This window comes from Eleutherodactylus coqui, chromosome 2 (assembly GCF_035609145.1).
Source record: "Eleutherodactylus coqui strain aEleCoq1 chromosome 2, aEleCoq1.hap1, whole genome shotgun sequence".
Classification (NCBI taxonomy): Eukaryota; Metazoa; Chordata; class Amphibia; order Anura; family Eleutherodactylidae; genus Eleutherodactylus; species Eleutherodactylus coqui.
In genome coordinates this window covers 133,734,584-133,751,133 of record NC_089838.1, presented here as the reverse complement: position 1 = coordinate 133,751,133, position 16,550 = coordinate 133,734,584, and the positions used below count along the sequence as shown (strand labels likewise).

Sequence of the window (16,550 nt, the reverse complement as noted above, 5' to 3'; positions counted from 1 at the left end):
GGCTTTTATTGCTGTTATTAATTTTTATGTGAGGACAGGGTGAAAAAAAATAGCCACCATTTTGGTTTTTGGATTTTGTTTTTATTGCACTTACAGTGTGGTATAGCTGACGTGATAACTTTATTCTGCTAGGAGTTGGTAGTCTGGCTACAGTACATGTGATGAGGGGAGGCGGCCATCTGGTTGCAGAATGTGTGATTGGGGAGAGGCCTGTCAGGCTGCAGTTCATGTGATTAGGGGAGGAGGCCAGCTGGCTGGAGTATATATGATTGTGGGAGGGGGACATCTGGCTGCAGTAAATGTCATAGCGAAGGGGGGAGGTATGTGATTAATATGTTAATGACTGGGGAGGTGGGAGAGTGTGCTACCTGTTACTAGGCGGAACTTTAATTGTAATTGTATTACAGGTGTGGGGAGGATCCAGATGTGATTTTATTATGAGGGAGCACTGGACATGATTACTATGCAGTGATGGGGGAATACTGGTTGCAATTACTACGCTGCAAAGGGGGGGAATACTGGATGTGATTATTATGCCACAAGGGGCAGTGCTGTCTTATGCCAAACGAGAAGGGGGTGCTGGATATGACTGAGGAGAGAGCGCTGGAAGTCACTATGATGCTGCTAGAGAGACCACTGGATATGACTATACTGCATTGGAGGAGCGGGGGCTCTGGATGTGTATATTTGCTGTTTAGCAAGAGACCAATTTAAAACAAATCTATTTAACAGGCAAGCAGAGGCCTGTGAAACCTATTCAAGATATTTATTTTCCCAAAGAATGTGAGCAAGTGGCAAAAATGTGTTACTTTTTACATTTATTTGCTCTTACATTATTGGTATGTGAAAACTGCAAATAATTGTAGGTGACATTTCTGCAAAGATTTCAAGTTCATCCAACTGATGGCACTCAGTTTACACATAACAAGTTTGGCCTGTTCTACCGCATTGCCAGCATACAAGTTCTTATGAAAAAGTAGAGGTGGCTTAAAGGACGCGGTATTCCTGGGATATTGAAGAGTCACTAACATGACTTCAGACATGCCTATTGTGTTAGTGCGTACAAGAGGTGTCGCCACAGAGCTAATAATAAAATAGAGGACCTCTCTGGTGCTTGTTAACACCAATACAGTCCTAACCGCCTGAGGCAGAAGGACTGGGGGCTGTTGTGTCCCAGTCTCCTGTTCAACAATTAGGGCATATGAATGTCATGGAGGTGCATCCCCCCTCTATGAGCCAGAACGGAGAGTCTTACACAAGAAGAGCTTCCCCTCTGATGAACTTGACCAATCCATACATTTCATGGGCGACCGTTCATATGAATGGCTGGAATGTAACGCTCCATGTTTGGCTAGATGCAGTTTCTCCCATAATAGAATTGTTCAGAATGAGAACGACAGAACGATCGGTGTCTAAATTGGATGCACAGTGAACAAGCCAACCATGGTTTTATTGCTTGCATGAAACGAACGATAAGCAATCGAATGTACTGTTGGCAGTGTTTACACTGAACAATTAAGAGGTGAACATAACTAGATGCTACTAATTTATAAATGAAACGTGGAATTAAATAAATAAACATACATTCTACTTTACCTGGTGTTCTAGAAGATTTCGCCACCCAACAGATGACCATTTTGATTTAGGTGGCCTTATCAGTGAGCTCCAATCTTATCCCCACACTCTTACCTTCTTGAGGAGTCTGCTGATGAGGACAACTAGGTCTTTACTAGTTACATGGAAGGATTGGGGCATGGAGCAACCTATGCAGCAGTGTCTACAGCCTATTTCTGTGTTTTTAGATCACTCAACCCTGTAGATGGTGCAACCCCTTGGAGCATGAACGTTTTTTGGCAAGTACCCATATTTCATTGTTACCAGACATTAAATATATTTTACAGGATATCTTAAACTTTTTTACCTGCTGTAGTTTTTTAGCAGCCATCAGCAGTGCCCACATATTAACTGTTAAAAGCTGTTCATTTAGGCTACCTGCACACGGGCGGATTCCGCAGCAAATGCCGCCCATTGCATGCAATGGCAAAACACAGTTTTCTGCCGACGAGGAGAAATCGATTGCGATTTTTCTGCTTGCATTCTGTGCGGCTTCCATCCTTCCAGAAAAAAAATTATGCTCCTATCAACCTACGATTGGCGCAACCAAGCATGATCTCATGCATATAATAAAGTGTTACTACGTAACCGGGGGTCTGGAAATCCCAGCATGCACGTTTTGCCTTTAGCTTGGTCTGGGGGAGGGTTGATGGCAACCAGATACCTGATAATGTCCTGTGGGTCTGCTATGGCTTTTCTTCAAGATAAGATATCATCTGAGCGACCATGGGACTGTAGGTTCAAGCTCCCAACAGAGAAACTGAGAGAGGTAAAAAAAACAAACATATATATATATATATATATATATATATATATATATATATATATATATATATATATATATATATTTCGTACTTGTCCTTTTTTCCCCAAAAAAATGAATTAAAAAAAACCACATATTTGCTATCTCTGCCATTCTCCCAACATCATGGTTCCTAGCATCTGGGTGGTGATGCAAGGAGAAGGGTATGCGACTGCTGTATCACTGATTGGCTGCAGCAGTTAGGTTTCAGCTGCTCCTTAAGAAAAACTAGGATGATCACAGTAGTTGCAGTTCTGGATTGTAGAGGATGAGGATGGGTACTGAGTACTGCCTCTTTTATTATTTTAACAGATATTGTAAAAAAAAATCATTATAATCCCCTACCCTGACAATCCATTAAAAAAAAACCTTTACGCTATACGGCATACAGTTACATCCTGCAGGGTTGGGGTATATATAAGGACAGACAGTGGGGCAACCTCTCTTCGTACAACGTGGGTGTCAGCTGTTTATTACGGCTGATAGCAGCTGTTAACCCTTTTAAATGCAGCTGTCAATTCTGACAGGGGCATTTTAATCCCCCGAACAATGTTTGGGGGTCCCTTCTGCCTATCAAAACGCAGTATGATGTAATCCTATGCTATAGCATTACATCATACTGCAGGAGCGATCAAAGCATTGCATGTTGTGGTTCCCTAGGAGGACTAAAGAAAAAAGTAAAAATTAGATCAATAAAGTTTTATTAATTGTAAAAAAAAATAAGTAAATAATAAAAGTGTAAATTCCCCCCACCCCCTTTTGCCATATCTATTATAAAATTATCCAAGTAATAAAATTAAAATATATATCTGGTATCGCCACGTCTGTAAAAGTCCGATCTATCAAAGTAGTGCATTATTTACCCCGCACGGTGAACGTCGTCCGAAAAAAAAGAAAAAAACGCCAGAAATGCACTTTTCAGTCACCCTGTCTCCCAGAAAAAGTTATCAAAAAGTCCTATGTATTCCAAAATGGTACCAACGGAAACTACAGAATGTCGCACAAAAAATGAGCCCTCGCAGAGCTCCGTCAGTGAAAAAGTAAAGTTATTGCATGCAGAAGATGGCGGCAGAAAATAATAAAAAATTAAATGTCTTTGACAAAAGAAATAACTACACAAGTTTGGTATTGTAGTAATTGTATTGACCCATAGAATAAAGTTATCATGTCGTTTTTGTTGTAGTTTCTGCACCGTAGATGGCGGAATCCCTTTTTTTTTTTTTTTCATTTTACTCCACTTAGAATTCTTTTAATGTTTTTCTGTACATTATATGGTACATTAAATGGTACCATTGAAAAATACAACTCGTCCCGCAAAAAACAAGCCCTCATACAGTGCCGTCGATGGATAAATAAAAGAGTCACGATCTTTTAAAAGGGGGGAGGAAAAAACGAAAATGGGGGGGAAAAAAGGGCTATGTCATTAAGAGGTTAAAATATCAATTCCTCAGCATTTTCAAGCGCTCCACTTGCTGTCATTCAGCATGAATCTTCAGTGTTTACTTCCAGTCTGCCTGGCTCATGAACATATCTGGCTTATACCTGGAAATAAATGGGAATGTACTCCTTCATCCCTCCTCTGGGGATCTCTCTTTACCTTAATATGGAACCTTGAAATGATGGCCGTGTGCATTGAGTCTCCATACAGCAGGATCCGGTATTTCTGCGCTCTCTTGAAGTGGTTTTAAGTTGCTGGATACGGCTCATAATGAGTGCGTTTGCCCAAGGGCATCTGGAATAGATGCGTGCTTCAGAGTCTTAAATCTAAGCTGTGATCAAACATTCCTTAAATCCCAAAATGGTTCCCCTAGGTTGACAGCAGTTTTTATTCACAAATTATAGCTTTTTAAAGTGAAATGGAACTAAGTACCTTTTGCCTGGGGGTGGAAGGGATGAGTTGAAAGTGACACGGTATTGTTTGTCTTCTCTGGTTATGAAGTCGATGCATTACTGCTGTCACTGCACCTCCAGAGGCCTGTTCATCTGTCTGGGAGTAATGGCAGATGATTTACCTCTCGCTGTTGGATCACTTGCTGTGGATACTTCCACGTTCTAAGATCTTTTCTGAAAACAAATAATTTTCACGTGCCTCGTAGCTAGCTATCCTCCTCCTATTACCCAGATTGGTTGGGGTCTTAGCCGAGGTCCAACCTAAACCATTTCTTTTCAAACATGTTTGATATGTCATGAATGTACAGTTAAAAAGATATTCGAGTTGGCGCGTTCATTATTGCAGCCTGTTTATACACGCAGATAAACTGCAGGTTCACTCGCTGAATCAAGTTCAGTCGTTCACCAGTCAATAAAAAAGTACTGAGCAATCGGTATTTAAACTTAACAATAAGCTAAAGAGACAATGATTATTTTCATGTAATGAATGATCAACTGCATTTACACGATGATCATTCATTTATGCTCGTTTAAAAGGTTTTTTTAAACAATATTTTTGATTACAATAGCAGAGCAAAATGATAATTTATTGTGGAAAACTGAACACATGAAGGGCGGCTCTAGTACCCTGTTGTACCGCCTCTAGCTTGCATACAAGATGTGATACAGGCGAGCATGGAGGCTCTAGTACCCTGTTGGGCCGCCTCTAGCTTGGATACAAGATGTGATACAGGCAGGCATGGAGGCTCTAGTACCCTGTTGTACCACCTCTAGCTTAGATACAAGATGTAATATGGGCAGGCATGGAGGCTCTAGTACCCTGTTGTACCGCCTCTAGCTTGGATACAAGATGTGATACGGGTGGGCATGGAGGCTCTAGTACCCTGTTGTACCGCCTCTAGCTTGGATACAAGATGTGATACAGGCAGGCATGGAGGCTCTAGTACCCTGTTGGGCCGCCTCTAGCTTGGATACAAGATGTGATACGGGCAGGCATGGAGGCTCTAGTATCCTGTTGGGCCGCCTCTAGCTTGGATACAAGATGTGATAGAGGCAGGCATGGAGGCTCTAGTACCCTGTTGGGCCGCCTCTAGCTTGGATACAAGATGTGATACGGGCAGGCGTGGAGGCTCTAGTACCCTGTTGTACCGCCTCTAGCTTGGATACAAGATGTGATAGAGGCAGGCATGGAGGCTCTAGTACCCTGTTGGGCCGCCTCTAGCTTGGATACAAGATGTGATACAGATGGGCATGGAGGCTCTAGTACCTTGTTGTACCGCCTCTAGCTTGGATACAAGATGTGATGCAGGCAGCCATGGAGGCTCTAATACCCTGTTGGGCCGCCTCTAGCTTGGATGCAAGATGTGATACGGGCGGGCATGGAGGCTCTAGTACCCTGTTGGCTGCCTGTAATTTGGATACAAGATGTTATATGGGTGGGTATGGAGGCATGCAGGTTCTGTATGGTATCATGCACCATATCACTACACATTTGCTGTGACTGAGCCTCTAGATCATGCAAACTCGCAGGCTGTTAAGTTGGTGTCCCAGATGTTTTACTGACAGTAAATCTGGAGAGCGGGCAGGCCACAGAATTGTGGCAATGTTGTGAAAACATACCTGTGACCCCCTTGTGTGTGCAGCTGAGCATTACCCTGCTGGAAAATGCCTCTTGTGTTGTCTCTCATGGTGGCTTCCATGTGGCTGCAGGATGTCCTGAACATATTGCCCAGCTGTCATTGTCCCTCGTACCACCACTAGGGGGGACCGACTGTCACACCAGCAGTGGGCACACTGTGCAGCTCCACAGCAAAGGCGGGATTGAAGTGCTCAACCCTAGGTCACCAGACACGAACACGGCCATCATCAGTGTCCAAACTAAACTTGGATTTGTTGCTTCCACTACTTAGCAGTCCAGTTTCATTGTACATGATACCACTGCAATGGAGGCGACGGCGGGTGTCAAAGGCAGTGAGATAAAATGGCCCTCTCAAATGGTTAACTAGGTGGAATCTCCTCAATTGCATCATAGTCATATCTAGTGCTCAACAAGTTCTACACAAGTTGAAAATGAGGTCACTACACACAAGTAGTCTCTGGGAGCCCTTTTTTATAAGCCGAGGGTGGAACAATTTTTAGGGCCTCAGGTGGCAAGACCGTTCATCTAATCACCACAACTCTAATCATTTGCATATGTTCGTGAGATGTAATTGCATGCCAAGTTTTGCAGCAGAACGACAACACCTTTTAGGTGTTTGATTTTTTTTTTTTCTTGACAAAGCATGTACATTTTTTATAAAGAGGTGAGTAATGCACTTGGCTATTGTCCGGAGTCCCACAGAAGTAAATGCAGTGGTAGTCACACATGCATGCTGATTGATTTACTATGGTGACATGAAGACTGCAATTCTGGGGTTCCCAGTGGTCAGACCCTCAGTGTCCTATATTGATCACCTATCCTGTGGCTAGGTGATAAATGTTTTTGGTGGTATAACCCCTTTTCTTTTATTTTCCTTTTTTTCAGAGTCGCCTTTGTCAGATAGGTTGAGTTCTTTACTTTCAAATTGTTATAAATTCTAACTCCTAAATGCCAAATTATTTTAGTATCACAACATAACTTGCTGGGATTGTAGATAAGAAATCTTAAGAGAGCTTTGGAATGACCCCTAGAAAGTCATATTTAACGAAGAAAAAGCTAAATACAGACTTTATAGAAAAGGATAGCGGACGCTTCTCTCTAGCAGAAGCCCTAAGTGTACTTCACTTGCATCACTGTGCCTCCCACAGTTTTGTGAGGACTCCTTGTACAGTCATCTTCTTGACTCCAAATTCAGACATTTGAAACAGAGCCATTTTACTGAATTTGTAAGCATTTGCACATAGACAAGATTCTAGAGCTTGGATGATTTCCAAATGCTTTCTGAAATATAATTACCTACTTCTGAAGAATTAACCATTTTCTAACATTCTTCTAAACTCCTGCAGAAGATGATGTGGTTCTTAGATGGGATGTTGTAGTAATAGGTGTAAGAATAAGGCCTCCTGGCCACAGGCCAATTTTCACTGCGTTCCCCACGGCGATAATCCGGCCGTGGGGAACGCAGTGAACGCTTTCTATAGACTTACTATGGAAAGTGCAGCCCCGCTGTCCACGAGTGGAGAATCGTAGCGATTCTCCGCTTACGGAATTGAAATCGCAGCATGCTGCAAATTGCCGCGATTCTCCACAGTGAGCCTATCTTGTCAGATAGGCTCAGCACGGAGAGCCGTCAGCTGTCCCCTGCTCCCTGGCGGTGGCAGATCGCCGCCGCGGGATATCGCTATACCCGTGGAAAGGAGGCCTAAGGATGGAACTACTCAGCAACTGATTGCAATTGATCGCAATTGATCGTTGTCATCGCGGAGCAGAAGGCCTGGAGACTCTCTGCAGCAATAATATAAGCATATAGCACTGTTTTTTTTGTTTTCCCCCCCGCAATTTAGGCATATTAAAATGTATTTTAAACATCAAGGAAACCCCCATTAATTGTGAGTCTACTAGATTTATATGATCTATTATCATGTGAGCAAATATTAGCTACATCAACAATATCCGGCATTTCAGAATTAAGGTTACAGATAATTATTGAGTATTAGCCAGATATATCCTTTTTAATAAGGACTTTGACAAGTAAAATAGAATTTACTGTTAGAGGTTTCAGTGGGAAGTATTCAGAGAACACTTGTGAGCTCCTAAACCATCTTCTAGCTGATATGTTAATTAGGAGGAGGTGCTTTTCAATATTGTGGTGGTTTTAAGAAAGTTACCATTTGTCTCCCACTTGTTCTACCATACAACTTACATCTTATCAGAATTGCAAATACGCTATTTAAACTAGCTCTTCTTTTGTCCTTAGATAGTGTTCTTTAGTAAACACTTGTGTTGATAAATACGTTTGCGTTAAAGGGCTTTTCCAGGACAAAAAAAAAAAGTTAAGAGGACATAAGATGAAACAAAAGTGAATGAATGATTTTTACATGGCCACTGAAGTCTGTGAGTGGCTTCTTCTGGTTCCACGCGACGGTCATCGAGGTTCCGGCAGTGGACAGGGAACCGCTGGGCTAGTGAAGTATTCAATTTTATTTAATTTTAGGCCAGTTTAACTTTTTTGTCCTGGAAAACTCATTAAAAAAGGCAGATTAGGGCTGTATGAATACAGTGTATTACTGAGGGCTAAAACTTAAAGGGGTTGTCCCGCGAAAGCAAGTGGGTCTATACACTTCTGTATTGCCATATTAATGCACTTTGTAATGTACATTGTGCATTAAATATGAGCCAAACAGAAGTTATTCACTTACCTGTTCCGTTGCTGGCGTCCCCGTCTCCATGGTGCCGTCTAATTTTCAGCGTCTAATCGCCCGATTAGACGCGCTTGCGCAGTCCGGTCTTCTGCTTTTCTCAATGGGGCCGCTCGTGCCGGAGAGCGGCTCCTCGTAGCTCCACCCCGTCACGTGCCGATTCCAGCCAATCAGGAGGCTGGAATCGGCAATGGACCGCACAGAAGAGCTGCGGTCCACTGAGGGAGAAGATCCCAGCGGCCATCTTCACCAGGTAAGTAAGAAGTCACCGGAGCGCGGGGATTCAGGTAAGCACTGTCCGGTTTTTATTTTTCACCCCTGCATCGGGTTTGTCTCGCGCCGAACGGGGGGGCTATTGAAAAAAAAAAAAAACCCGTTTCAGCGCGGGACAACCCCTTTAACATATGTAAGTTATTTTACACTCTTTGGCAAAAAAAAAATCAAGCACCCAGAAGAAGTTGTTATTTTTCTGCAAAACTTGGCATGTAGGGTGGATGTGCAAATAATTCGAGTTGTGGTGTGATTCGATGAATGTTCTTGCCACCTGAGGCACTACTAATGGTTCTATCCTTGGCCTCTATATAGGCTCTCGGTGTGTAGCGGATCTCTTTTTTTGCTTGTGTAGAACTTGTTGAGCACTCGTCGCCTTTACAACGCAATCAAAGAGATTTTGTCCAGTAAACAGAGTTTGAGAGGGGGCACATTATTGCAATGGGAGAAGCTGGATGGTCGAATTGACAAATTGCCCGCCACCTGGGTTTTTCTGGCCAGACTATTTGGAGGTGTTGGGACCAGTGGATACATAAGGGCATGCACACAAGGCAAGCAGGCTCAGGATCCCCTCTACAAACCACCAGTAGAGAGGAACATTTAATCATCCGACAAGCACAAGTAGCTCCAACTGTTTTACTTGCCACCATCCAGAAGCAGATGGCACAATAGTTACCGCCCTGTGTCTATCACAACCATTTTAAAGGTTTTTGGCTGAAGGGCATTTGGTCTCCCGATACCAGTTATGTATACTGCCTTTAACACCCACCATCGACTGTTTGCAGTGGTGTCGTGAACAACTAAACTGAACTGCTAAGGAGTGGAACCGGGTTGTCTTCAGTGATGAATCCAGGTTTAGTTTGGGAAGGATTATGGCTTTGCTCATGTCTGGACATCTAAAGGTGAGCGCCTCAATCCTGCTTTTGCTGTGGTGCGGCACACTGCACCCACTGCTGGTGTGATGGCCTGGGGGGAGATCGCATACGACAGCTGGTCACCTCTAGTGGTACGAAGGACGATGACAGCTCAGCCATATGTTCAGGACATCCTGCAGCCACATGTGTTCCTCTCATGGCAGCTTCCAAGAGGCTTCCAGCAGGATAATGCTTGGCCGCACACCGCAACGGTGTCACAGGGATGTCTCCACAACATTGCCACACTTCCATGGCCTGCCCTGTCACCAGATTTATCGCCAATTGAACATGCATGTGACCATCTGGGATACCAACTTCAACAGTCTACGAGTTTGCGCAATCTAGAGGGTCAGTTACAGCAAATGTATACTGATATACCGCAGGATACCATATGAAACCTGTATGCCTCCATACCCATCTGTATATCAACATTACTATTGCACATATAAAGTTTCATTCATTTCTGACAACTCCTTCTAGATGCTTGTTTTTTTTGTTGACAGTGAGTGTTTGTCCTCTACAATCCTACTAGATTTCATGAAAAGTTGAGACAGTCTGGTTGGGAGCTGTGATGTTTTGACATAGAATACCCCCCTAGACTAATAGAGGTGATGACTTAGGCGACGTTACCGTGCGAGTGCCAAATTCCCCTTTCTGTGACATTCAGTGATTTTTATAGTCCTGTCGTGTGTTGGGTATGTGGACAGTGTCCGTTGGCAGGTTTTGGGTACAGGTCTTGCATTTTTTGTTATTTCAAAGAATAGTGCCACTTTCCGATGGTGATGAGAGGGCCCTTCTGATGAGGACATTCTTTAGGTTTAGTGGCTGTTAAAAAGAAGTATTCCCGGATTTACCTCCCCTCATTCAGTCTGTCTTTGTGGAGTATAGGTTGGAAATGAGCAATGATTTTTCTCAAGATGTTAATCTGGTAAGTGACCACTAGGGGCACCATCTGTTCCCTTCCTTCTGTTTGTAATCCAAGAAGCTGCTGCTTGGCCTCTTTGTGGATCTGTTCATCTCTAACTAGTGGATGGTATTCTTGTAGAAATATATTCCTCAGAGATAACAGATGTTCAGCTTTTTCTTTTCTCCCAATCATTCAGTCGTCAACCTGCCTGATAAAGGGGTCTCTGCTCGAAAAGCTTGCAAACAGAATTCTGTTTAGTTAATAAATATCACTCCTAGAATACATTTTTTTATACACACAAGTATTTATCAACATAGATTTTTTTTGGTAGACACAATACCACTCTATTTTTTGCTGTAGGGCTCCTGTCCACAGGCAAATTCTTATTGCGTTCCCCGCGGCGATAATCCGGCTGCAGGAAACGCACTAAACGCTCTCCATAGCAACGCCCCTGTCCACGAGCGGAGAATCATAGCGATTCTCCCCTCGCGGCTGGCAAATCACAACATGCTGCGAATTGCCGCGATTCTTCACGGTGGGTCTATCTGTCTGATAGTCTCACCGCAGATTTGTCTGCTGGCTCCTGCTCCCGGGCGGCGTCTCCCGTTGGGAGATCCGCCGCAGAATTTCGCAACGCTCGTGGACAGGCAGCCGTACATGAATAAACTCTCATAGGGGTTGTCCCACAAAAAATATTAAGGATTATTTACTAATATGGTCTAAAAGCTAGGCAGTGCAAAAATAGACTAGGCAGTTTAAAGATGTGCTAAATGCATCACTTAATGATAAATCTGTCGAATTTTAATACTGTCAAAGTTTAGACCACCTTTTAGTTGGCTTAGTTTACACCAAAAATTGCTCCAAATTTGTGGCGCAGTTTGCCGCAATTTAGGCCACGCCCCTCTTTCAGACAAGTCAGAAAAGCTGCCTTAAAACACAGAAGGCGACTCTAACACACAACATTGGCAAAACGCCGCGATTTTGATGGTCATTTTCGAATGCAGGTTACTGCAGTCACAGCACTTTTTAACGCACCCCATCATTGTGATGGATGATGAGGTGCATTTAAAAAGCGCAAAAATGCACCAAAATAGGGCAGCTTTATAAAAAGCTGCGTTTGAGTGCAGGTCTGCGAGGTCCGATTGAAATTAATGTGAGCGGTAATCACTGTAAAAAGCGGATGTGTGAGAGTAGCCTATTTTTTAATAAGTGTGAATACAAAAATGTTTAGAATTTTGGACTGGATTTAACTGTAAGCAATACTCATGGGGCAACACATAAAAAAATGTATCTATATTTGCATCTATATTTCATATTGCCTACCGTTATAAACCAACCAGCTGCTTTGGTCACCATGCTCTAAGAATTTAGGTAGCGTTTGGGGGAACTTTTAATTTTACACTGCGTAGACCCCGGAATTACCTGCTGTTTTCATGCTGCCCCCCATGAGGGGACTATATATGGAATCTCAGCTGTATTACAGATGTGTTCATGACTTTGCTTGCAGTTCATTAACAAAGGTTATTCTTTGCCAACAGTTACCTGACAATGGAAAAGCACAATATTCGAAGAAACGGTGACGGGGAATATGACGAGACTATTTTATATTTATGTGCAACCTCCAAAAATGACTTAGTAAGGTATAGGGTGTATTCTAAAACCTTTAGCTAAATGTCCCAGCATATTTGATGGGTGTGATAGAATGTGTCTTTCGTATACACTCTTGGACAAGTAGTATAATTATTTGATGCATAATCAATACACAAGGGCTTGTTTCACCAGCGTCAGCCTCAACATTTCCATTTCTTTGTTCTGTTTGAGGAGCAGAGAAATGGAAATAAAAGCGGAATTAAAGTCTCCGTTTTGTTCCCCCCTGCTTTCAATGGATTTGCATTAGAAACAAAAAATATTTCTATTTAATTCCGTTCTGTTTTATTTCTATTTTTCAAACGGAACAAATAGCACAGATAACCGGAACAGAGAATAGGAATGCTTAACAGAGGCTAAGTGTGAAAGAGGCAAAGCCCATGCAATGGCTCATCTGCCTGTAATAATGTTTACGCCATATATCCCGCACTTGATCCCTGCTATGTCTCACAGTGCATAATAATAGATGTTCCTGGATAATGTCAAGACGAATGCTGGGTTTGATGGATGACCTACAGTAGCTCTACTGCATGGATGAATGGATGTGCATGAAGGAGGCTACGCTGCCTGCAGAGGGGACTTACCAACCTAGAAGAAATAACTATTACTGTATGTATTAAGTGGATATACCCCTTCTGTCTGGTGCCTATTATATGCATGCCAACATTTAGCCCAGATCTTGCAGGGATTAATAAGCTCTTCTGGTCTATGAAATTCAATAGACAGTGAAATGCTATATCTTTAGGAACAACATTTATTGTTTTGTGACACCGGAGAAAGTGATACATTAGGATTTCAGTAGCAATGTCTGTGGTTATTTAGTCATCTATTAATACATCCTACTGCTACAAAAGAGGGTGGTCTGGGAGGAACCAGCTGACTGGCAGAGGAGAAGGAGGAGGAGGAGGATGGACAACAGGTGTTCTTAAGGCATGCTGTCTGTGGCACTGCTCACTGCAAACATGTCCCCCATTTATGTGCAGGGGGTCTTTCTCTTGTGCTGTCTGCCTATTCAGCTGATCCTTGACACCAGCTCAGCGTGCCCATAGCGACAACCAGTCATGGCTGTCAGACATGAGCTTGGCAAGACAATCAGGAGGATAGCGCGTCTCTTTTTCTGGTTCCCCAAATCACTGCGAATCACAAGGGGTAGGAAGCTGAAGCTTCTATGGAGAACGGCTGGTAAGATGAATTGATCGCTGTGCATTTCTATTGCATGCCCTGTATAAATGCTATTGTACCATTTAAAAAAAAAAATTTTTTTCTCATTTAGTTTTTAGTGGAGCTGTCCTATCATGCATGTGTGTGTGGTGGTATACTAGAGGCAATGAAAGGGTTAGGCTAGTGCTGCTGTGATGTGGGCCTGCAGAACAGTGCATTGCAGAGACATGCACACAATGGAAATGACACTTCTGCACTGGCTCTGTCTGCTATAGATAGAATGGATTAATGGATCACGACGACCGCTGCTAAATCGGATGCTGTCTAGCACATGCTATGCAGCACCTCCACAATGACAGGTGAAGGCTTGCTCTTACTGCATGCTTATGCCTCTGCAGATTGCCAGCTATTTGCTTTGTACTGCTTTGCAAAGTATGCATCATGCCACTGCATTAGAGATACAGATGGAGGATTTTTTTTTTCTTCTTGTATGTCCTTTTAGCTAGGACTCGTCAGCTGCAATAGGACCAATTAGGACTCCACAAACCTCATTTATGGCCACCAGTCCAGAGCTATTGCAGCAATAACTACCACAGATTTGCAGGCTAAATGTAGTTTTTAGATGCCATTACATAGCAATTTTATATTTTAACAAGCTATGATAAAATGTCCATAGTACATAGTATATATTTGTCTCATTGACCTTCTTTTTAAGGGCGCATTTTTTAAAATATTTTTTTTATATTGTAATATGAGAAGATATTTGCTCTTAAATTCTGCCTTGTAAAGCTGTTCTCATCCTAAATCTTGCTCTCCCGTTGCTGCCATGTTTGGAATGTCTGCAGCCAATGCAAAATGTGACTTGATCCAGGTGTGAACAAACATGTCACTCCTTTGATTGTTGAACCTTGTCCACTACATTGTTCCTTAAGCTTCATGATGGGATGGCAAAGAATGTTATCAGTTCAGCTAACCTTGTTCAGTTAAATGACAAGTGACTTGGGTGTCTCCTCAAGGAAGCGCATAACTTCAGTGCAAATTTACTTGGTACATTTCTGTTACCAAATACTACCTAAACCTCACTGGAGGCGCACCCTGCCCAGCCTGTCCTTGGTGCATGAGATCTTGGTTGATGTGTAATTTGTGGCATATTTACATAATAATTTGGGTGAAATATTTTAAGACTATAAGGCCTCATGTCCACGGCATGTGCAGATTCTGAGCACGGAATCCCGCATGGAATCCGCCCCCATGCCCGCAGCCAGTGAGCCCTGCTTACCTGTTCTCCCTAGCAGCGGCGTCCGTGCGGATCCCTCCACTTCCAGGTCTGCTGTACTGTGCATGGTCCTCATGACTCACTGCCTGACAAGCGCAGTACAGGTTTTTTTAGTTTTTTTTAAAATCTCCTGCTCTCCTGTGCATCCGCAGCATGTCCGCAGTGTCAGCTGTGGGTGTGCCACGGATCAGACAGCTTCCATTGACTTCAATGGAAGCTGTCCGTGTGAGATCTGCAGAAAAATGGAATATTCTGCGATTTCCCCCCCCCCCCCACCACCACCACCACCAAAAGGTCCGCAAATCAAATCTGCACGCTTTTATTCCATTTGCGGACACCCATGCGTCTCTATGGAAGGCTTGATTTGCAGATCTCCCACGTGGATTCCGCAAATCAAACAAACCCGTGGATATTGGACCTTAAGCTGCTCTCACACCAACGTTTTTTACAGCGTTTAGCGCAGCCTTTGAAATGCCCGCTGTAAAACGCCTCCATTGATTTCAATGGGGCTTCTCAGACAAGCTTGCTTTTTGAGTGCTGTCTTTTCTATTGTTGTGCGTTTTAGCAATAATATATATTTTTTTAAACGTACTTCATCACCCATTGCAATCATGGGGTGCGTTAAAAACACAGAACACATTTGAAAACGTCATTCAAAGCGCGTATGTATGAGAGTGGCCTTAGAGACAATGTACAAAATTTTGCAGCAGGATGACATGTCTGAAATATGTTTGGATCAGTGTGTCTGGGGCGTGGAGGGCTCATTAAAATCTGACCCTTTTTAAAAAAAAAACTTAAAAGCGCTGCGGAATAAGTTGGCGCTATACTAATTACAAGTCCCTTTCCCTATAGAAATAACAAGTCCTTTACAAACTTAATGGCATATTTAACTGCTAGTTTAAGGCTAATGGTACTTGAGGACTTTAGCCTCAACACGCAGATTGCAATTTAGCACTGCAACATTAAAAAGTAACAGAAGTCAATTTGGTCTTGTTGCAGTTTGCAGTTTTCTATGATTCGGCAATCACAAGAAATCCAAACTCACTGAATTTCTTGCAATCATCTGGTCTTGGCCATTGCAACTTGCAAGGCGCAGTGAAACTGTACTGACTTCCATTACTTTGCCATATCTCAGGGCTACACTGTGATCTTTGTCCGTACAGCATGTGCCACAGCCAATGTCATCTTGTGAGTTGTGTTCGAAATTCTTGGGTGCAACTCAAATTAACAGATTAATGCTGGATTCACACGAACGTATATCGGCTGGGTTTTCACGCCGAGCCGATATACGTCGTCCTCATCTGCAGGGGGGGGGGGGGGAGAATGGAAGAGCCAGGAGCAGGAACTGAGCTCCCCCCCCCCCTTGTATGCCTCCTCTCCACCCCCTCTCCACGCCTCTGCACTAAGTTTTGCAAATTAGCCACGCCCCTGCCCCACCTCTCCGCATTGCAAATAGTGCAGAGGGGTGGAGAGGTGGCGGGAGCTCAGAGCACTGCTCCTGGCTCTTCCAGGCTCCTCTCCTGCAGAGAGAGACAACGTATATCGGCTCGGCGTGAAAACCCAGCCGATATATGTTCGTGTGAATCCAGCCTAACACCCTATTTGTGTGCTGTCTGATGGGGACATTGCATGTCTTCCCCAGTCATCTTTTAGCTTGGTGCTCATTTTACCAACCTCGGAAGGATGGAAGGCTGAGGCGACCTTGAGCCAGCTATCTGAACCAAATGGGGA

General features: G+C 43.3%; 1 protein-coding gene across 2 annotated transcripts in view; it reads left to right on the top strand.

The window, feature by feature from the left end:
- Positions 1 to 16,550, top strand: part of RASSF3 (Ras association domain family member 3) — a 128,503-nt gene that overhangs the window by 15,949 nt on the left and 96,004 nt on the right. The window contains exon 1 of one of the 2 annotated variants that reach the window (XM_066591587.1): positions 13,429 to 13,564. The exons of the other annotated variant lie outside the window; for it this stretch is intronic. Coding sequence (XP_066447684.1) covers positions 13,444 to 13,564 — 121 coding nt within the window. The 5' untranslated portion in view covers positions 13,429 to 13,443. Of the gene's footprint in view, positions 1 to 13,428; positions 13,565 to 16,550 lie in introns of those variants that run through there. 2 annotated transcript variants of the gene reach the window in all.